Below are 22,341 nucleotides of genomic sequence, written 5' to 3' on the forward strand. Positions count from 1 at the left end.
ACTCTTCCAGAAGACCTCCACTGATCTTCATAATTTGTATAGCTTTAAGATTGCCAGAACCTTTGAGACGAAGTACAGCATCAACTGCTAGTTTTGTGAAATGCCTGAAAAAATACAAATTTAAATTACAATAGTTGTCCAACTACAATAATATAGTTTCTTAAGACAAGTAAACTTTTCAATTAGTGAGTAATACAAATTCATATTTTGAATATTTAATAGAACTTACTCTTTGTGATTTGATAGAATTTTAGAGCTTAAAGTTGTCCGGGCAATATTTTCAAGATCGGCGCGTAAGGATGCCTCATTCAGGTTATTTGCATGATCAAAACTGGCTTCAGCTAGAGCTTGCTTTGCCGCGGCACTGGCGATGCGCCAACCAGCTATTATTGTCTGAGGATGAATCTTCTGCTCAATCAACTTTTCTGCCTCTCTCAGCAATTCAGCAGCTGGAAATTACAATAACAGTTCATTACCACCAATTTGTTAGGCAAATTGACTTTTATATGAATAATTGATAATGGCTCTAAATATTTATAATACCAATGGGTTTTTAATTACTTTTTGTAATTCAAGTTAAAGATATAAAAACACTTGCTAAACTGTGGAAAAATATTAAATTAATTTTGCATACATTATAAAGTTTTGTAATCAAGAAGACAATTGAAGCACACTCAGGCGACAATATTTATATTTTTGGTTAGGCTTCACATAATTTTACCTTGAATATTAAAATCATACCTAATACTGTGACCGATGTTGTTCCATCACCAACTTCATCATCTTGAACTTTTGACATGTCAACTAAAATCTTTGCAGCAGGATTGTCAATACCGATAGATTTCAATATAGTAGCACCATCATTTGTTACTTCAACCTGTAAATAATTAAGTAATTAAAATAACCTATTTAGAAACAAGTCACAATTACAATGTACAAATGATAAAGTAAAAACTCATACCTGCCCAGCGTTTCTGCCGCTAGAGACTAAAATCTTGTCCATTCCCTTTGGGCCCAAAGTACTTTTTACAAGATCGCCAATAGCTATGGCTCCAATAAAGCTAGACATTCGAGCAATCTCTGCTTTTTCTTCTTCCGCCTCATTCTTCAATATTCTGATTGGATTTAGTGACACCTGTACGTATTTAAAGAAATTTTGTTAAAAATTACCACATGTGCTGAAAAAAAGATCGGCTAACTCATGCAAGACAAACGAACGAATTGCATGTAGCAATTTAATGAAAATACACTTACCATTTTGATATTTTTTGTTAATCCTTTTCACTAATAATTCTTTATTTAACAAGTATGCAACCTAACCAAGACAGATATTTGAAATTAAAGAAAGAAATCACCAGAGATCAACATGCATGAGACATGAGCCGCACAGTTTTTTTTTCTGAGTTTCAAACGGTGTTGCCAAACATGATGTTAAAGTTTATGATCAGAAATAATTGGGTTTTTTTTCTAGATATTAAAACGGTTAGAACTGTTGGACCGTATGATACTTTGAATCATATCTTAGTAACTCTCCCAGTCCCAAATAACCAATATAACTAACCAATACTGTAGAATAATATTTAATGTGGCAATAAATTGCTCTTTGTATTTGTCTTGATTATCGTTGATCGTTGACTCATTTAAAAAAGAATTGGAGACTGTCAAAAGGAAATGTTATGTCTGACGCCATATTGCCTTATTTATATTCGTGACAAGTGTTAAGTATAAGCGTTTTGGTTTCTTTATTTCGTCTAATTCTGTTTGTTTCTTTCTTTCTTTTAAAAAAGCAAACATCTAACAATGGAGGAACAAAGTGGAACATCTGCGCCAAGGGTAAGCGATAAACGCTTAGCACAAACTCAAGCTAAAGTCGATGAAGTTGTTGGAATAATGCGTGTCAACGTTGAGAAAGTTTTGGAAAGAGATCAAAAGTTATCCGAACTAGACAATCGCGCAGATGCGTTACAGCATGGAGCTGCGCAATTTGAACAACAGGCCGGTAAGCTGAAAAGAAAGTACTGGTGGCAAAACATGAAGATGATGCTAATTATCGGTGCTATCGGTGCGGTGCTACTTATCATCATTATTGTGTGGGCTACATCCGGATCCAGCTCAGCCTCCGCGCCTGCTCCATCTCCTCCAGTTACTGAAGCCCCTCCAAACTCTGGGCAATAATTTTGCACAAATTTTACATTGAATTCTGCATTACAACAATGGTAATTTCCTTAAACATGGATTTTGTAACTTATAAGAGCTATACACGATTTTGACTAATTTAAGTGAATGCTGGCTCCTTTAAGTAACTTCAATTTTTTGATACTTGTGCCTTTTGCACACTGAGTAATCCATACATTTAATTTAACTAAGTTCGGATTTGCCAGTCACCTCTGATTACACTCACAGAGGTATGAGATTCACCATTTATGGATTACATCATGGTTATTGTCATCATTATCACCACCAATCCTTACATCTTGAAAGTGTAGCAACAAGTCAAACTTCTAGTTGTGTCTAACTTCTATCTTTTAATGCTAAATTGCTTTACAGACTTGGAAGGAAGAAATTAAAATTGTATTTAAATTAAAAAGAAATTTACTTTTGTTATGTGCAGAATGATTAGACATAAAGAAATTGATTTATTGTCAGCTATTATCTATTATGAAAGAAATTTGACCTATAACTTGACTGAAACTTAAAAGAAACTATTTTATACCACATTTACCTTCACACTGTTATATATTTCTAGCAAATTTCTTATACAATAGCTTTTGATATGTGTCTACAAAATTATTAATGGATGAAAAGGTAATTTATTCAGGTAAATATTTATATACTTATTGACTTAAAGTCAAATATGTTTAGATTTTAGCGATATTAAGTATTACTAGGTGTTGCTTTATGTATGGAGAACAATTTTACCTAAAAGTGGCAAACTTGTACAGCATATAAAAGTTATATATTTAAAAGTTACTAATTGATAATACAAAGTATATATTGGCCAGTTAAGCAGAACTGAATTTACATAAAATATGCCATTAATAATATAAAAATAAAAGATACATTGTGGTTATTGTTGCTTATTGGATAAATCAAGCTTTTAAATGTTGCCTGTTAAGAATTTAAAAAGCACAATTTGTATTTAGCACAAACTTTTATTTAATAGTTATAAATATTGTAATAAACAATTCTATTGTAAACACTAAAATACTGGTTGTAAGAAGTACTAATTATTTGAGAAAACTTACTGCATTTAAGTAAATAGAAGAGAAATAGTGACAACATATGGGACCAAAAGCATTACTAATTGCAGCACCCGAGGTCCATTCTGTCTGGTTTTGCCTTCAAGCTAAGTAATGTAAAATGATGTTGTTTACTAAATTTATATTATACTGTATTTACTTAGTTGTTTTGTATTGTATAAGATTATAATTAAAGTATGTATTCTTCAAGAAATGCAAATTTATTTCATTTACAGTTACCTTATCATACTGTCAAGTCTTTATCAACTTTAAGATAAGCAAGATATGCTTAGCGATTATTCATAACAGTAAAGACGAGAGCTATTCAAGCATATTCATATTTCAAGGTAACATTTGAAATTTTATTGTTCAGTACAGTTTAAAAAAACTATTTTAATACTTGAATGCTTTTATGATAAACTAGCTGGTCCCATGCGACTTATAAAGTTAAAGACCAGACTAGAAGAAGACAGTATAGAAGTTAAAGACTAAAGTTATTGTTACCATAATAAGTTGCCTTTATGTTGCCAGCTAGTAGTTTATGGTCCCTTTTCTACATGTAAGTTTTTTCCTATTATTTTACTTAAACTCAGGGGGAGTTTAACAGTGTGTAAATATAAAGCCTACAGCGTGTCGTAAGTGTAGGCCTTTTTATTAAAGAAAGAATTAATGAAAAAAAAGTTGTGATTCCTACGCCACAAAGTAGCGTGTGTTTACGCTTTATTATAATAGTATAGATTTACCACAATATTTTTTTTATGCAATAAAAGAAGCATGGAAGGAAACTAATTTATAATGACTTTTTAAGTTGGTGTATTTCACGTTATGTAAGTCCGTTATAACAAGTTTTAAAGGAAGTCATAAAACCCAAATAAAATCGAAAGGATACCAAAAATTGTTTTGGTTAATAGCCAGGTTTGCTAACTACAAAACAATTGTGGCACTCTTTGAATTAATATTCTCAGCTGAAGTTGATAGATGGCGTTTTGATCGGTTTATTGTTTATTTTCTTTAACCCTTAATTCAATGGAGTTTTTGTAGCAAAAAAAAAACTGATTTTTTCGTAGTCATATTATGGATATGAATAAACTAGTTCAGTAGATTTTTTAAATCAATTGTTTGTCACACTGGACAGTTAAGTAACAGAAATATGTAGTTGGGCCGCATATAATTATTGCAATATATTGCTGTTTTAAGAGATACTAGCCACAAAAAATTATATTCCTCAGTGGAATATATTATGTTCGGTTCGGGGTATCTTTATAAAGACATCTGTTTGGTTGAGTGGTCAGCCTACGCTTATTTCGCAATCGATGAGTAGTTGGGTCACAAGTGGGTAGTAACCAAAGTAATATAACGCAAAAGAGCAAATATAAACCAATATTGCTTTAAGATTAGCGAGTGTGGTGGAATGCAATATTTTAGTCGAGATTTATGAAAAACAAATGTTACATGTATAAAAAACCAAGTTTGTAATAGACCGGTAATTTTGTCATACAGTATAGTATAATGTTATGCTATTGTTAAGTCAACTACAATACAGTACCTGCATCAGAAATAACCTTGAATCTTGTTTATGTGATTCACGTTACGATCGATGAATTTCTTATGTCCGTTATATTTGTAACTGTATGACAGCTTGTTTGGTATTCCATACGTTAATCGAACTACGGAAGGCGGTTATCTACACCCACATAATTTACCTGTACCCACCCAATACAGCCTTATTAAGGATTGTATAGTTAGAAAATACTTGTCTCAACTGTAGTGGAATGTTACTCTATAAGGTAGTGTTTACTGCTGGTAAACAAAATACGTAACAATGGTTACGTAACTAATACTCCAGAAATATATTGTAAAAATAAATAATTTACTCAGCGAAGAAATCAAAGTGACCTTGCGTCTTCAATATTTTGTAATATAAAAAGTCCCCACGAATTAAAGACACGAGGATAACCAGTGACAAATAATGTACTTTTAAGGAGACTACATTGTACGTTGACTTTCTCGTTGTTTTTAACTTGTAACTAACCAATGTTTTATGATCAGTTGCAAATTGGCATTGCATCACGGCCGGGCTGGAACCATGCCGGCGCCGCGCCGAGGCAGCGGTATTACGCACTACCTATTACCGGGTATTTATGATGTAACCTGATTTATAGGCATTGAACTACTATCTGAGAAGCCATACCACAAGTCAAATCTAGTTAAAAACAAAATTAAATTGATTTGAATTATCTAATTAATTAACAGGAATAAGTTACCATATTTTGACAATTTTAGAAGTTTAAAACTGAAACTGGAATAATTATTTATTTTTTTAATTTAATTACACTCGTTTTGTATAAAGAAGCGACGTAGCTCAGAAGTTTAGTAAACTTGTATTCAATCCATCGTGTGTTCGATTCTGAAAGGTTTTTTGAATACTAGTATGCTTTAAGGATGACTGATAGCTGATATAAGGCCTTAGTTAGCTAATAGAAAGAGAAAATCGTTTGTTATCATAAAATCCAATTGGGTCAAAAGCCAGAGCGTTGCTATCAAACTGAATATTCACATTAAGTGTAATACAGTTGCTATGCGTTAAAATTTCAGGCCTCGAATTCCAAGCGTCGGTTACCGTCCAGCGTTAAACATCGTTAACGTCTATAAATAGGTTACATTGTCGAGACAGTCACTCAAAGATGACTCATGTTCTGTCATACAGTGCCTACAATGACTTAAACACATTGTTTAGGTCCTTTATCTTTTTGTGTCATCTGAATATTAGGGAACAAGAATTTTAAAATGTCAAAATTGAACTCGTAATCAGCCCGCAAAGTTTTTCCTTAGTTTGAATTATGTTCTAAAATCTGATATTATTCATGATTCGTTGCCGTCCTTATTATACAATGGCGCGTCATTATTGTCACGGTCAGGTCGACGTGGGACCGCATCAAATTACGTCGAAACCCAAGAGGTTTCTGGTGAACAATGCGGAAAGAGCCGCGGCGCGCTCCGCTCTGTTTGCTGTTCACTGATGCCTGCGACACTCACCTTGATCTCGAGATTTCGTCACATTTCATTATCTACGCCGTTTGTGTTAGATTGAGAACCTTGAAGATGTTTACCGATAAAAGTATACCTTTCTTCACAGTGATCTCTACTTTAACAAATCAAAGTTTTTACATTGTTTTGAAGTATAGTACTATAAAAGTATGGCGATTATAGTATACAGCTTCGTTTTTATGAGAGTTGATTATTACGGTTGTTACCTTTGGTTAAACCATTCAATCTTTCAATAGGCATGCTAATCATTAATTAAAACTTCGTGCGTGGGAGGACTTAACAGTAATAGGTATTTAAAGTTCGCTACTAAATAATTTTTCGGATCTTTGGTTGTTTCATCAGCATATCTTCCGTTATTCAGGTACTGCTGCTGTTCACATGCTATCGATCAATCTGGAAAAAGGGCGCCCGCATTTTGATTTAAATTAACAGGTATAATTTTAATCGAATGGTGCCAATACGGAAGACTGAATGCCAGATTAATGCGCTAATGAAGGTGTAATTACGTTCGTCAATTTAAAATGCAAAGCGGTTTAATCCAAGAATAATTATGTGTCAATACGGACGCGAGCTTAACAAGTTAGCGTTCCTAAAATGGCGTCTTCGTGGGCATAGTGTGCCGGCCACGTTCTATTCCTAATTCGCAAGAGTCATTCACCTACCCTCATTATAATGCACAGCGCTAACAAAAAGTATGATAGCCTTAGAAACAATTCGTGAGTCGATAATGGGAGATCAATAAACGCTTTCCGTTCGCAGTTTTACGGTAAATGGAACCACATATTTCCACATTTATGTGCATTGGTTTTTTATACCACGTTTTATTGCCGTGTCTTTTTATTAGATTGTAATGGGTCAACGTCGAGCAAAATTTATTTTATTCTTAGTTTATTTGAGCTTTAATCTAACAAATACTAAAAATAGTGTTCAATCATCGGTGTGATAAACCAATTTCACAAAATGTAGTATTGTAAAATGTCTGACAATGCTAATGTGCTAATGTTGCAAATCTGCATAGGAATTGCAAGGGGGATCTTAGAGATCCCATCACGATGCGATGTGAACGACCTCCTGCTTATCGCTTTCATCGACATTCCGCTGCCACGGCGCAGCGCTGGCTCCAACATCTATAAACTAACGCTTTAGCACAAAGCGGTATTCTTATTGTGAAAATATAACGGTCAATATTTATTTTGTTATTTGCATACCTTTGACTTTGAGTGTCCTCACTTCTCCCCTGCTATAATCATGTTCGTTTTATATTGAAACGCTATAAAGACAGCGTACTCCTTCAAAAATTTGCACGAAATACACTTATCAGAACAGAGTTCCAAGTTCTGTCTGTTAGTAAATAACTGAGGTTAACAGTCTTGTGGAATATCATCAGCAAAATTCCAAAACAAAATGACTTCCTTTCACCAAGAAAACAGAATCTAAACTCCAAAAAATTATAAACGTGGTACACAAATGGTAAAGTCAAAGGCACATTGCAGAACACCAAAAAATTATCTACTTTTATATTACGCGTTGTCTTAGTCCTTCTGCCGTTCAATTTACGTACATTACAAGTTTTTTATACTCTTCGATAAGAAATGTATTAAAAATGCAATAAAAAGGTCAGTGACCTTTCATAATAATTAATGTTGATGTTGACTATAGTTAAATATACTGTGACGTTTATTATATTTTTAGATATGACTATATTATTTGCGTAAAACTGCATATTTGTCATCTTCACCTTGAAACTTGGTAATTACAGTTATTCTTCGGTTTTGAGAAAGATCGAATGGAAATTACGCTAAAATTTCAGCGGTTTTCCTGCTTTCAAGATTTGATGCGAAAGTTTAGATGGATGGATTAATGGATGTTTGTTAGAGTTTGTAGCCTGAACGGCTGAACGGATTTCGATTAAATTTGGTACAGATGTAGATAGTCAGGAAAAACACATAGGCTTTTTTTTTAAGTTGGCGCGGACGGAGTTTGCGCGCGAAATGTAGTAAGATATATAATTCTGCATACTAATTACTAGCCCAGAGTACATTTGAACTGTGAACGCCCCAAAATAGATCGTCTTATGTTTCCGGTAACTGACGTTTATGCACGTCAGGACAGGGTAAAAGCTTCGTTAGGGGAACATTGCCCAATGTTTACTTTGTTCAAGTCACGGCTGGGTTTAAATTTTAACACATAATTTTAACTTCGTATGTAATGTAGCATCTGTTTCACATCATGTTGTGATTTATTGTGTAGCTGTTGGTATAGACGACGGTTTTATTGACTAACAGTTACTAACCACAGGATTTTGGAATTTAAGGAATAAAATGTTATCACTCGACCCCAATATATTTTCTGTTTTAAGTGTTATTGTTAACCAATAGTTAAAAAAATATTTGATAAGGTTAAGATCGAAGAATTTGCACGCAAGATATAGTAATAATCCTCGTTGCCTTTATGTTTACAAGAAATTTTAAACACCTACGTAGTGTTATGCCGGATTAAAGTTTTTTGGCATTATAGACTTCCTAATTTAACCGAAGGCGTTCTACCCAACAATTGAGACTAATCATTTACATTTAAAATGTAATTGTAAATTTTCTTGGCCACAAAATTATTTTCCTCAATTACTAAGACTATCAGTAGTTGAGTTGGACATTGCTCCAATATCAGACATTAAATAAACTTGCCATTTGGCAACTTGCCAACTTCTAGCGGTCTGAGAACGGTGCATTTGTACAGTCACAGGAAACAATGTATACTGTTCATGGATTTGAACGTTTATTTTCGAAATAGGGTTAACACGCTTTCTTAACAGTTGGAACGTGATACTGAGCTTCGAATTTGAAATAGTACATCTATCAGATATATACTGAAAAATTACTTTGCACAAGTACGATATAGAATGAAAACTCGTTGGTTCCCGAATCACTTATCGTTAAAGTAGTACTTACAAGTACCTGTACTTACAGTTCATACAAAATTATCGTATGCTGTTTTCAAGTATATTCTTGAAGATAAAATTACATACGTCTTTGAAAACATCGTTTCCATTGCAAAAGAGTGTCACTAAATGTACGTAGTTATTTGTGTCAAGTGAGTTAGGTTTTAATTGCACCAAGTGTTATTGATGATTGCAATTGTCCCTGCACTCTGATACATTTATATCGTGAACACAAGCAAATATAATGAAGGTTTCCAAGATGAAATTGCCTTAATATGTACTTGTGTAGGTATTTCAGCAGCGAAAACCTACTATGAGATTATTTGACATTAGTTTTTTTATACACATTAAAAAATTGGAGCGTCTGTTTGTATGTATCTATTTGCGTTGCTGATAACGAAAATCGCGTTTAATTATTTTTTTCATCTGTCTGTCGGGAAACAGCGTTTGTTCCGGGTAATCTTCGAAACGGCTAGACCGATTACAACCGGACTTTCACTGAAGGATGGCTGACATAGACGGCTGTATAGGCTACTTTTTATCTTAATATTGTGTGAACAAAGTCACGGGAAACAGCTAGTCTTTAATAAAACTTGAATCTAGTGTGATATGTGTACGTTGAGGCGGGAGTGTTGGAACACTGACCTAGCCGTGTTCCTATCCCGAGTTTTCATATCGACAAATTGCGTCACGTCTTGTTTACTCGAAACCGTTCCAAATTCCAAACCTTCTCTGTCAACAAGTTTAATAAAACGTTACATTATTCACATACGATTTGAAAGAGTTATTGAATACTTTACGTAAGCTCTCAGAAGTCGGGAGTTATTTTTATCGTATGACTTACTTAAAACAGTTACGACACCCAATAAATGTATTGCACAAACAATAAGAATAGGTACTTGTATGGATCGATATCGATTTAATTGAAAACATCGACATATACGAGCTTCATGTCTTTGTTTGACCTCAAATCAAACATTAAAACGCGATAATTTAAATTCATACTGAATTACTTTTTGTCTTTACTTTTGTGTCCGAATTTTATATGTCTTTTATTTACAAATACAATGAGTATGAAGTAATATCATACTTAATTCGTTTACAATGTCATTGCATTTGAGTTGCAACGGAACCAATATCTCTAAGATTTGTTCATACTTAAAATTGGATGAATTCTCGAATGTTTCCTTCTATTTTTGTCCGACGTTTATCGAAATAAACAGATATCCTCATGAAAAATATTGGCTCCATACAGATTATATTGAATAAATTTAATAAAATCCTCTAGAGGATTGAATATTTTTATGAGTGAACTATCATTTGTTTATCTGACCACACTTTAAAACACAGTAACGTCTTCTAACAAAAAAGAGTAATTTGTTATCCGAGTTGATACATTAGTACAATAAGTACACCTGTAGCATGACATTAAAATAGTTGAATCCGCAGGAAGTGTGTTGTATGTTGAATGAAGTTATTGAAGTTATGTGTGGGTAGATGAAGGTCGGCTCGCATTGTTCGGTCGTTAGGTAACTTCCATCTGTCTCATACTATGTAGCTACAAGCTACCTACAGCGATATAATACGTCATTCGTACACAAGGTGACAGTATCTAATATCCACTGGCTTTCCACTGAATAGCACAAGGTCACCGAATTACTGTTGATTTTGTTTATCCGTTCGTCGGAAGATGGTGTAATGAGGAAAAAACTTGGCTTCACAAAAAAATTACATGAAACTCCTAACTATATTAATTAGCAGACTGATTTATTTAAAGAGACAAAAAGCCTAATATGCCTACAGTTAGAAAATGTTGGGCAAAACAATTAGCAGTAAACAGACTATATAACGGCTATCTTGATTCAAGTAAACTTTGACGATAAACGAATTAAGACAATTTATATTGTCTCGCCTTGTCTTATCTGAACACTAATTTGGGTTACAGAGGAATGAGTATTCGTATTTTTTTAGTACAAATATATTTTTGTTATTTTCCTTCCTTTATAGTTTAGTATAACTATAATTTTTTTTATGGTCTACAGCTTCAAAGCTAGAAGGAAAATTATCCATGAAACCTATACCTTATATTTTCATTATTGCAATAGGCAATAACAGGGAACACTTTCATAGAAAGAGAACCTATAGTCTCGTCACTTGCAACTTTAATATTTGAATAACATAACTGTCTGATAAAACTGAAGTCTGTAGCTTCTAACAAAATTTGGTTGTGGAAATAAGCAATGGTCTTTCTATAATTTTTGAAAACATACAACATCGATCATAAACAAGCGTGGCTACTTAAAATAGATCGTTATTTTTACTGAAGTGCGTGACCAAGTCAGGGTCCTATTGATTAAACAAACATTATTTCGTATTCTACGCTGGTGTCGCATGATTTATGTACATATGTTTACAATGTCGGCTTAGTTGATGTGGCTGAATAATTTCATCGTATACGTTGAATTATACAACAGTATTTTTCTTAAAGTTTTTTCAGTCAGACTTTTTATAATTGTATGTAAAGTTGTTGAATTTATCTCGGATGATATATTGAGAGTAATTTTTACTTCGGATAAGGCTAGCGAAATATTCGTGCACCGTAAATGGAATTCTCGTATCTCTACGTGTGTATCTTTTCGCGTCTTATCAAGTTGTTTTAGCAATTTCAGAAATGTTTGTATTACAAGATAATTAAGACTTGTGATTAAAAAAAAACATAATATTCTGCAGCTTTATTCATAAGGACGAACACTAAGAAAGAACGCTGTGAGCAGGCAGTAGGGTTGTTTTAACCGACGTTTGTTTTTGTTTGTATATCGAAGTAGCAGTGTTTGCTTTTTGAGCATTTGTTATTGTCCCTTAGTTACCAATATATACTGATTACTGTTTCCAAATTTAAATAAGATAAAACGGGGTGGTAGGTTTTGTTGTTGTTAGTTAATCAAAATAGTTTTGTAAACTTAAATATTTGATATATTACCGGCTTCTAAAAATATACGCTTGTTCAATGATACTAAGAAAAATCTAGCAAAATAAGTACTAATTGAAAGTGGGCGTTGTGGTGAATCGTGAAAATATTTTGGCGCATGACCGATACGATACGTATTAGTACCGAGTCATATCGGTACATCATCCGGTGAAAATATCCTGGTGATTAACCCGGTCGATATATGTCCGACGATTGCCTTAAACAGCCAAGACAGATCCAAATGTAATGATTCATCAATTAAATTACGTTTGGGTGTCTGTGTGACGTCGGTGTCGTTGGCGTAGCATGTCGTGGTCGGAGCGGCGGTGGCGGTGGCGGGTCCTGGCGGCGGCTGACGGAGCGAGTGCGGACGTGGAATGAGCGAGAAGCCTGGCGCGGTGTGGGCCGTACGCGGAGCCGAGTGACGCCGACCGACGCTCAGAGTCGATGCTATTTAAAACACTGCGCAAGCCCCCGGCGCCGAGTCGCAAGCCGCAACTGATCAGTCCCTTCTCGACGGTCGTATCGTGCACCCACGCCGCGAACTGTGTTTACCTAACATAAGCCGTGTGTTTGTTTAGTTTCAAACGTTCCTATATTCTAAGACGTGAAAAATGGCTGACAGTGGTCTGAAGAGAAACATCCCCATCAAGCTCGGCGATTTCTCAGTCATCGACACAGAATTCTCGAGCATCAGGGAGAGATTCGACGCCGAAATGAGAAAGATGGAAGAAGAAATGAGCAAATTCCGTTCGGAACTTATGAACAGAGAAAGCAACAATTTCTTCAAGAGCACAACAAGGTATTTATTTTATTTTTATTATTAATTTACAAGTATTACAAGCAGTTCTGTGAGAATTTATAAAAACATTATTAGAAATAATAATTGATAAAATTAGAGAGGGTAGATTAATCGCGTCTATATAATTAATACCGCAATTTCGTATTATCATTTATCGATAATCTGTGGATCTGTTAATTCGCATTATTATTCCGATCGCGAGAGATACGATACGCCTACCGGACCTGTTTACCTAAAAGGGAATCTTGTATGAATCGGGAGTTTTGCAATCGCCGGCCTCATCGGGCGGCCAGAGTTGACTCCACGAAAGTAGCTTTATTTAAGACATTCATTATTCGGGATCATTCCGCGGAACGGCATCGGTTGTAGACATCACTCGGCTCCATTTAAAGCGAGCGATACGTAGCCCGACGCGGTGATGTCATAGATGGAAATAGCGCCGGTCGGCGCGCCGCGAGAACAATTGCTAAGCAAAAAAACACCATTTCACGAAAACCTTTCGCTCAAACCTAACGGATGTCCAATAGACCATATCAAAGCTCTACTACTATTATTTATGTGATCGTACTTTGAGTCACGTTCCTTATACTGAGCAAAGTCAACAGCAATTTATTTGCTACATGTGTTGACATCGATAAATTCAACAATATAAATGCAATATGCTACGTGAACGAGTTCGAAGCCTTGGCAAGAACCAGTTTACGATAATTTTATCAACATGTGGGCAGACTTTGGATGCAGTTCGTACAGTCTGAAGTATAATGTTTATAGTCTAGAGTTCCGATACATGACCTAGTTGCAGCGAGGCATGTTTCAGGCGCGAGCGACTTGTGACGTAATCCTCTCTCGAAATTTAGGGTCTTGGCAAATCCAGTGGGCATCAATATTGATGCGTAGGATTGTGTTTGTCAGCATTCGCCATTACCTGCTACAATATATTTAACAGGCAAGCCGAATTTGTCCAGAAGTAACATCAGCAAATTGGGATTCAACATAAAATACATGCATATATACACGAGTTCATATTTTGCTACATACCTATTACATTAACTGACAATTGTTAACTGGTGGCAAGAAGTCGATATCGGGTTTAGATTTAAAAATTTCACTAAAATAATGAAAAATAACTTACGACATTTCGAATTAAAACGTCTTTGCTAAATCAAAGTATGCACGCTCAGCTATTTGGTCGCAATTGCTCGACTTAAGGCACGTTGAATAAACTCGTCCGCCCATGTTGCGGCACAATGTTTTCCAAACTATGTGGGTTGCGCTTGTTTTTGTTGCAACAAGAAGTGAACAAACATACCACAAGTGGGCAGCCAAATGTCGATAAAAAACAACCTCGTTGAGTTTAATGAAAACAGTTGTTTTTTACACCATGATGTATCGTTATTTGCTTATGTCAAATATTTAGTGGACGTCATATTGGAATTGAGGTGTTTGCGCATAAAATGTTATGTTTTTATACAATTTTAAATATTATTCGTACATATATAATGTAATTAAATATTGCATCGCTTTACACAGTCCACCATGTCTTTTTATATTAATTAGTTTGATTTTATATTTTTCTATTACTATTTTAAACGAAATAATAATAATTATTATTTTTAAATCTAAGTACCCAGATGAAATATGCTTGATATAATAAAACTAACAGCCTATATTGCCTTTTGCATGTCTTACAATTTCGAATCTGTTTCCACTGGAGGAGTAACCAAGTCTTCTGAGAGGTAAAATGTAATAAACATATATCATTTATGATATACTATGTATGCACACTGCACAACTTAACACAATGTATTTATTTACATGTAACATTTATATTTTAGTATGTTTAATATGTTCACGCGCTTAATATATGTACATACATATCGAAGTAATCATTTCATTAATAAAAGTAATTAAGTTAAACACTTATCAATTGTAGAAGCGATTAAAAGCATAAATTAAAAACTAATTCCGAACTGACAAAGTATTTTATCATTACAATTTGATTAATAATTCCTTTGATAAATGTAATGTAATAAAAATTCTTATCTCGAACATTTGTGAGAACGTTTTTTCTAACGTCATCGAATAAAATATTGATGAGTTTTGTACACCAACAAATCTCATACAAATTTTATCGATAACGATACGAATACGTTCTTACAAATATTCGTGATAGCCCCTGTTAATAATAAACCGATTGTAATGTCAAGAATTTCCAGTCACTATCTATTAGCGTGACAATAAACGATATAAATTTTTAAACCCATAAATTATAAACGCTGCAAAACAATTATAAAACTACCTATACGATTTATTTAAATTGTTCTGACAGAGCATTTATAAGTAACTTATGTGCCTGAAATAACTATGTACCTATCGATCGGTAAGATTATGTAAATACGTGGATTACATCGATGAAGTCATTTGTTGACAGTAACCTTGCTGCACACTGGTATGACATCATCCAGCATGTGATGAACGGTGATAATTAACCTCACATGAACACAAATAAATTTATCCTCGCATAAAATAACACTAACTACACCGTGCTAGAAAATAACATCATTTTATCATTGTGAACAGGGGGGTTTCTAGTTAAGTCCAACGTTTTTATTAACTAAATTAACTGATTCATGTTTATACTCTGAAATATCCTTTTAATCACTATCACTAACTAAACTGTTACTGGCAAGGCCACAATTTTATAAAAAATAACTTGGTATATCGCCTTCATTAAACAACAAAAAATAATAAGAGTCCATTAATGGAATCAGCATAGGAAATAATGCTATTTACAATTTAAAATTCCACAAGTCATAATAAAGCATGAGAAGATTTGAAAAAAGATGAATATTTTTAGAATACGCGTTTAACTTTCTGGAATTTCAGCTTACAATTTGTAATGCTAATGCATCAGACGAATAACACTGAAACTGAGATCGTTATGAAAACGTTTCGAAATATTACCAAGAATATTCGTCTGTACTCAGTACTCGACCACCGAAGTATTCATTCGCTGAATTGAATGCGCATGACTCATACGTTTTTTTGAAAAGACGCCACAGCAATTTATATAATACATTTTGCATGTCTGAAACGCGTTTAGTTATTACAGTATAAATGACTTCAATAATACACGACATAAAATCTAGACAAAAACTAAACATGCAAATTAAATTGTCACATCGACAAGGGAGACGGATTAAATTGTATTGCGCGATATGAAATACAAATTTCAATTAAGTTTTATTATGTTTACAGCTCGTCCACAACGACACAACACAGTGACAGCAGACAGTTAGCCGAGCCTAGCCACTGGGACAGTCTCAATTCACCTCTCATCCAGGATGAAGGTGATGGCAAATCTCTTAAGCTGCGCTTTGATGTCAGCCAGTACACTCCCGAAGAGATCGTCGTCAAGACAGTCGACAACAAATTACTAGTAAGTTCAAAAAGTAACTTCTATTATACCACTATTTATATGGAAATAACCTTAGTGTTTGACGTCAATGAAGGTATTGATCCAACACTTTGACTTAAAGGTTTCGACGCACTTTAGTCAAGAAAATACGGTATCATCACTACCAATAAAAAGCGCTACAATTTCTATTAAAATGAATAATGTTTGTTATTCCGTCCATAAACTCTCTTGACGTATAAACATCCATGAAATCAATTATTTGGGTAGATGGAAATCTATTTTTAGTAGGTTAATAAGCGTGAGAATAGGACACTGTTTAGAATTACGGTTCGATCTAAAATACCTTGTAATAAAGCCAATTTATATACAGGTCAGTGAGAACGTCGCGTCCTAAGTATATTATTGAGACTTTAATTAATCTTACACGCTGTCACAATTCCGTCGGTGACGTGATGTAGGTCGTTGAGTTGATACACATCGAAAGTCACCTCGGAGCGTTTCGCACCGGCAACGTGCCAACGCTCCCATTAACGTGAGCTTTTACAGGGGTTGATGAACGAATGAGTGGTTTGCATTTATTCCTGCACAGATACGATCTAATACAACTCGTTAACAATTCCAGGTGCACGCTAAGCACGAGGAGAAGTCCGACACAAAGTCCGTGTACAGAGAGTACAACAGAGAGTTCCTGCTGCCGAAAGGCACCAACCCCGAGGCGATCAAGTCGTCTCTGTCTCGCGACGGCGTGCTCACCGTGGAGGCGCCGCTGCCACAGCTCGCTATCACCGACAGGAACATCCCTATCCAGAAGCACTGAGCGCTGCGCTCCTAGTGGTCTACTTCGACACCAGCTATTCCATACTACTGTTAATAATTTATTATAATTTACGTTTTATAAATTACTATAAGAAATATTTGGATATTATCTGATATTTATTTCGATTTTAGATTAAAGAATCTCAATCTTTAACACGTATTGATTTTTGTATCAGCGGATTTTTAATTCCGCTCCTTTTTGCCGATCGCAGCGTATCGCACTTCATTTTTGTTGCTTTAGCGATGACGCTTGTACTGTGATGGGTGATTTCTCGCATGGTTCGTGCATTTAAAATATTTTCAGATAACTCCAATGGTATTGAGATTGTTTGCACGCGACGTTAAAATTAGGCGAAATTACCAAAATACGAAATTTAGGATTATAACAGTCACGGCTTAAGACCTACTTGTAATGGAGCTTATGAATTCGTGTTCACAATGAACTTAGTTTAAGTATTTGCTTAGACAACAATAGTCTAGCCTCTTGTAACACTTAAAGTCCATTCACCTTAACATAATTTAGAATGCAATAACAAACGGCATATTGCAATATACGATGTTAACAGCTTTTAACTTGATACACATTTATATTTTAGTACAAACAGTTGTTATGAAAGTTTAGATGTCAATAAAAAAAGAAAAGCATAAAGTTGTTTTAATTTACATTAATTTTTAGTTATGCATTCATCATGTTTAGATACAGACTTTTTGTACATATCTAATATTTAAACTTTATGATATCTTGACCTATAGCCACAATCCCATGATTCTTAATGAACATTTTACAAGTATTAAAATACTCTTATTTAATAATTTCTTCGTCCTAATATCAATTAAATTTAGGCACAATTGGTAACAACTACAATCAATAAAATCGATATCATAATCCACCTGATAATCTGCCTAGGAAAGTCGACGACCTTGTCTTGTATCGCGGGGTAACGAACTTACAGATTATCCTTATTATTTTATGAGTCTACTGGAGATAACAGTTTTTTTAGGTTAAATTATTCTAAGTATTTATTGAGTGAACCTAGAGTAGCAAAAGCTTATCTTGTTATCGACATAAGGGTTTATGTTTGTTAGGAAAAAAATATGTAATCAGAATCAATGTGGCGACAAAAGTATAGTAATACCGGAGAAACTTTGGATCGATTAAAGTATATTTGACTCGAATAGCCGTGTACAAATTTGTACTTTTTTTAACATAAATAAACCAGCGCTTGACCACGACTCCACCTAAGCTAAGTGAAGACGCGGCAGAGGGATAAAGACTTTCACAGATGGTAGTTATTTGTATTCCCAAATATAATTACATCCCAGATTGTGTACTATTATCATACTCAATACTTTATTACTAATATTATAAGTGCGAAAGTTTGGATGGATGTTACTCTGTATCTTCAAAACGTAACGGAATACTTCGACATATGTTTTTATTTAAATTCCATCCGAAGTGAGTCACAGGCAAAAGCTAATTGTGGAATAATTGAAAGGAATGGTATTTTTTAAACGAAACAAAAAAAAACAGGGAATTAGAATGTGTGCTTATCTTTGTATGTGTGTGTCAACATGTCAATTAACTTCAAAAAGGAAATAGCACTATTAACTCGACAGCGGCAATTTATAGTACATTTCGTAGTCATTTTAGTTGATATGCCTGCGATTAACTACGCCTTTGTCTGCGTAAAAAAACGACATCCAAACAAAATACACTAAGACCATACATTGTAGAATAATCACTTAAACCACCCTTATAGCTGTTATGTCTATATTGTACAATTATTATTCACACATCATTTGGGACGTCAGTTAAAAAACACATAGAATTAGTAGGAAGTCTATAGAATCATTTGCTGTAACTCTAAAGTCAGTCATATTTAACTGTAACTGTGCGTATAGTTTTGTACCTAATGCTTTAATTATAGCAAATTTTATAATATAACCTCGGTATTCTGTTTGACCTACGTTTTCTAGTCTATTCTATTTTACAAAAATTTTATTTTACTAGACTTTAAGCTACTATGTAAGATAGTTGGTAGTGTATTTAGAGTGCTTTAATAGTTTTGTTAAAAAATTTTAATTATTTTATTATTATATATTTTATATTAACTGTTAATGAAACTAAATAAAGTTGGCAAATTCAAAGTCTATTAGTCAAATCAGTAAGATAGTTTGTGGCATATTATTTTCGTGTGAATTTCGCCTGTCTGCCAAATGCCAGTCAACGTAAATAGTCGTGAAGGCCGGCGTCAGTTGTGTAACGTATTATGATTTACAATGTCGTGTGTTGCATCGCTGTTGCTATGTCGAAACTTATTACCAAAATATAGAACTCAGTGTAAATTTAATTAATGTAGTTATCAATAGATTACATGTCTGGTAAATTTGCTTTATTAAGTGATGATTTATAGAAATTCTTAATTACATTTTGTACACCATCTTACGTAATATTTATTAATGCGAAAGTTTAGATGGATGTTAACACCATTTAATTTCAAAACGGCAACATGGATCTTGATGCGATTTGGTATAGGCATAGAACATAGTGTGAAATATACCACAAGTAAATATAATATAATCTCCTGAAGTTTTTTTTTATTCCGCTTAGATGGAGTTACGGGTAAGACCTAGTCTACAAAAATGACAGTGAATTACGAGACAATTAACCGGAAAGAGAGGACATTTACAAAAAGAAGAATAATTAAACATTCATACATACCAGTTCTTGTGTCTTGTACAAACACATAAACTCACAACAATAACATTTATTTCCTTAAGATATTAACAACAAAGTTTTTGGCATTGTATACGAGAAGGGCCGCAGTGCACACGACGACCACCTCCTTCAGGTAACTTACAGCTACGTCTTTTGCAGTCTTTTCCTTGATCAGATCCGCGGGTTGAGGATTCGATTTACTTACCTGGAAATTAACAACTTTGTTATATAAAAAAAACACAATAAATATTAAAAAATATACATATAATGAATGGGAATATCAATAGAATATGGATAAATAAGTTAATTTGGGTGTGATTGTAAGTATTGTATGGAAAACTAGCTTTCGCCCGCGACTCCGTCCGCGTGGAATAAAAAAAAAGTCTATGTGTTTTTCTAGACTATCTTCTATGTCTATGTCAAATTTCATTGAGATCTATTCAACCGTTTAGCCTAAAAAACCTAACAAACATCCATCCATCTAAACTTTCGCATATTAGTAAGATTAGTACATACTATGACCCTCTGTAGGGACAAAGCCAAGATAATGAAGATAAAAAATAAATATTTGCAACTTAAACCTTTTTTGTTACTTAATATTAAAAGGTTAATATGATCATTAGCAGAATATCATATGTGACTAATATTATAGAGTATTACATACCTTAGCGAGTAAATTTCTTAAAATTGCAGTCTCTTTTCTAATACTATTTATATTAATTTGAAACTTTTTGGCAGCAGCTTTAAGTCTAAAGATCAGAGGCGAGTCCGGTGGTTCATATTTGATTTGATTTTGAATCCTATTGTATTCCCGCAGAGTGTACTGTAGCGTGGCCTCCAGGATGTACATCTGATACAAGTGCGTCCCCAACGTTGTCAGACAATCTACCACACTGTCAAATAAAAAACTTGATTTCTACATGTAACCCAATTTCTCCGTCAGTTTTCACTATCGACAAGTCAAAAATACATTATTATTTTTTTCCTATGAAATGAGAGAACAGTGACTTTTATACATCTATACTAGCTTTCGCCCGCGACTCCGTCTGCGTGGAATTAAAAAAAAACAAAAGCAAGTAGCCTATATGTTCTTCCAGACTATCCTCTACATCTATACTTAATTTAATCGAAATCCGTTAAACCGTTTATGCTTCCTACTCTAACAAACATCCATCCATCCATCCATCTAAACTTTCTCATATGATATTTAACACTGAATGCACAAACATATAACACAAAGATATACTAAAACTTATCAATTATAAAATTAGTGCAAGGCCTTATTAATAATTGTGTTAAGTTGGTATAGAGGTTTTCAAATGTTTTGGCATCTCGGAACATCGAACATGAACGTACAGGAGAGCCACAGTTTAAAAATGGTAGCGCCCAATTTATTTAATCAATAATTCAGGAAGCTGCTTGCTCATTTGCCATTTTATCTTTGAATAATTGTGATCAAACGCCGAATTATAAATGATAAAAAAAAGAAAGCATCAGACCTTGAGCAGTTAACATATTTGAAAAGATATATACCTACAGTAACAATTGTTTATCTTTGTCTACAGAGAAATTAGTGTCACTTTATAAATAACATCAATGTAGAATGTATATGAAGTACCTATATTCATTAGATTTCTTGGCATAAAGTCCAGCGACTGCATTAAGTTTCCATCCTCGCATGTGGAAGTTCCTCAAGCCTTGCCGCAGCCTCTGTCTCTCATACGGCATCTCCACGCCCAGATTTATCATATCCTTTTCTTCTAGAAGTAAGAATGTTCTTAAATCCATTCCGCTGTCCATAAACAGTTGTGTTAGGCGTTCACAGTTCATTCCATACAGCAAATTGGGTATTTCACTAACATAGTTTGGCCTGAAATAAAATATAACATTTTAATATGTATAAATTATTTGCCGTTAATATAATAAGTTTGTCTAGGTTTCAATGTAAAGAAAATTTGTAAATACTGCTTACCTTTGACCATTCTTTAATCCAGGATAAAAATCATGCCACGATGCCACTTGATTGAAAATATATTTCTTTTGGTTGTTGTCTAAATCAACATTTTTATTGAGATGCTTATTAACAATATTGAGAATATCTTGGTAGTCGTGTAGATTGGCTATTTCTAGTGGGGTGCGGCCAGATCTATCTACTTCTTTCAATCTAGCTCCACGCTGGATTAGGATTTCCACTATGTTCGGCTGATTGTGATGTACCGCCCAGAACATTGCCTGGAAATATTTAATAAAGGTACGTTTAAAAATTTGGGATATAATGATAGAAAAGTACACTACCCTACCTATACTCTAATTAGTTGTGTTCGGTACAGATAGCACGGGTTCGTCACATTCGGTGGCGAACATAATTTAAATTTAGTGCCCCGCGTTTAGTG

General features: G+C 34.0%; 4 protein-coding genes across 4 annotated transcripts in view; 2 read left to right on the forward strand and 2 right to left on the reverse strand.

Moving 5' to 3' along the window:
• The window catches only part of LOC106100659 (T-complex protein 1 subunit beta), a 6,105-nt gene extending 4,701 nt beyond the window's left edge, over positions 1-1,404 (reverse strand). The window contains exons 1-5 of the mRNA XM_013279611.1: positions 1,255-1,404; positions 962-1,135; positions 742-877; positions 230-449; positions 2-104 (exon numbers count right to left, since the gene is read on the reverse strand). Coding sequence (XP_013135065.1) covers positions 2-104; positions 230-449; positions 742-877; positions 962-1,135; positions 1,255-1,257 — 636 coding nt within the window. The 5' untranslated portion in view covers positions 1,258-1,404. The remainder of the gene's footprint in view (position 1; positions 105-229; positions 450-741; positions 878-961; positions 1,136-1,254) is intronic.
• A 245-nt stretch (positions 1,405-1,649) lies between these two features.
• On the forward strand, positions 1,650-3,441 carry LOC106100658 (synaptobrevin-1). The gene has a single exon (XM_013279610.1). It carries the CDS (start codon positions 1,801-1,803, stop codon positions 2,173-2,175), a length of 375 nt encoding a protein of 124 aa, XP_013135064.1. The 5' UTR covers positions 1,650-1,800; the 3' UTR covers positions 2,176-3,441.
• A 9,188-nt stretch (positions 3,442-12,629) lies between these two features.
• On the forward strand, positions 12,630-17,874 carry LOC106100643 (heat shock protein beta-1). Its single transcript, XM_013279588.1, has 3 exons — positions 12,630-12,995; positions 16,254-16,434; positions 17,036-17,874. Exons 1-3 carry the CDS (start codon positions 12,808-12,810, stop codon positions 17,228-17,230), a joined length of 564 nt encoding a protein of 187 aa, XP_013135042.1. The 5' UTR covers positions 12,630-12,807; the 3' UTR covers positions 17,231-17,874.
• Positions 17,875-19,944: 2,070 nt separating this feature from the next.
• LOC106100642 (ankyrin repeat, SAM and basic leucine zipper domain-containing protein 1) overlaps positions 19,945-22,341 on the reverse strand; it is a 6,516-nt gene continuing 4,119 nt past the window's right edge. Inside the window, exons 5-8 of the mRNA XM_013279587.1 lie at positions 21,921-22,180; positions 21,567-21,818; positions 20,613-20,841; positions 19,945-20,153 (exon numbers count right to left, since the gene is read on the reverse strand). Of these exons, the coding sequence (XP_013135041.1) occupies positions 19,998-20,153; positions 20,613-20,841; positions 21,567-21,818; positions 21,921-22,180 (897 nt within the window). The 3' untranslated portion in view covers positions 19,945-19,997. The remainder of the gene's footprint in view (positions 20,154-20,612; positions 20,842-21,566; positions 21,819-21,920; positions 22,181-22,341) is intronic.

The sequence above is a fragment of the Papilio polytes genome, unplaced genomic scaffold (genome assembly GCF_000836215.1).
Source record: "Papilio polytes unplaced genomic scaffold, Ppol_1.0 DF824047.1, whole genome shotgun sequence".
Lineage (NCBI taxonomy): Eukaryota > Metazoa > Arthropoda > Insecta > Lepidoptera > Papilionidae > Papilio > Papilio polytes.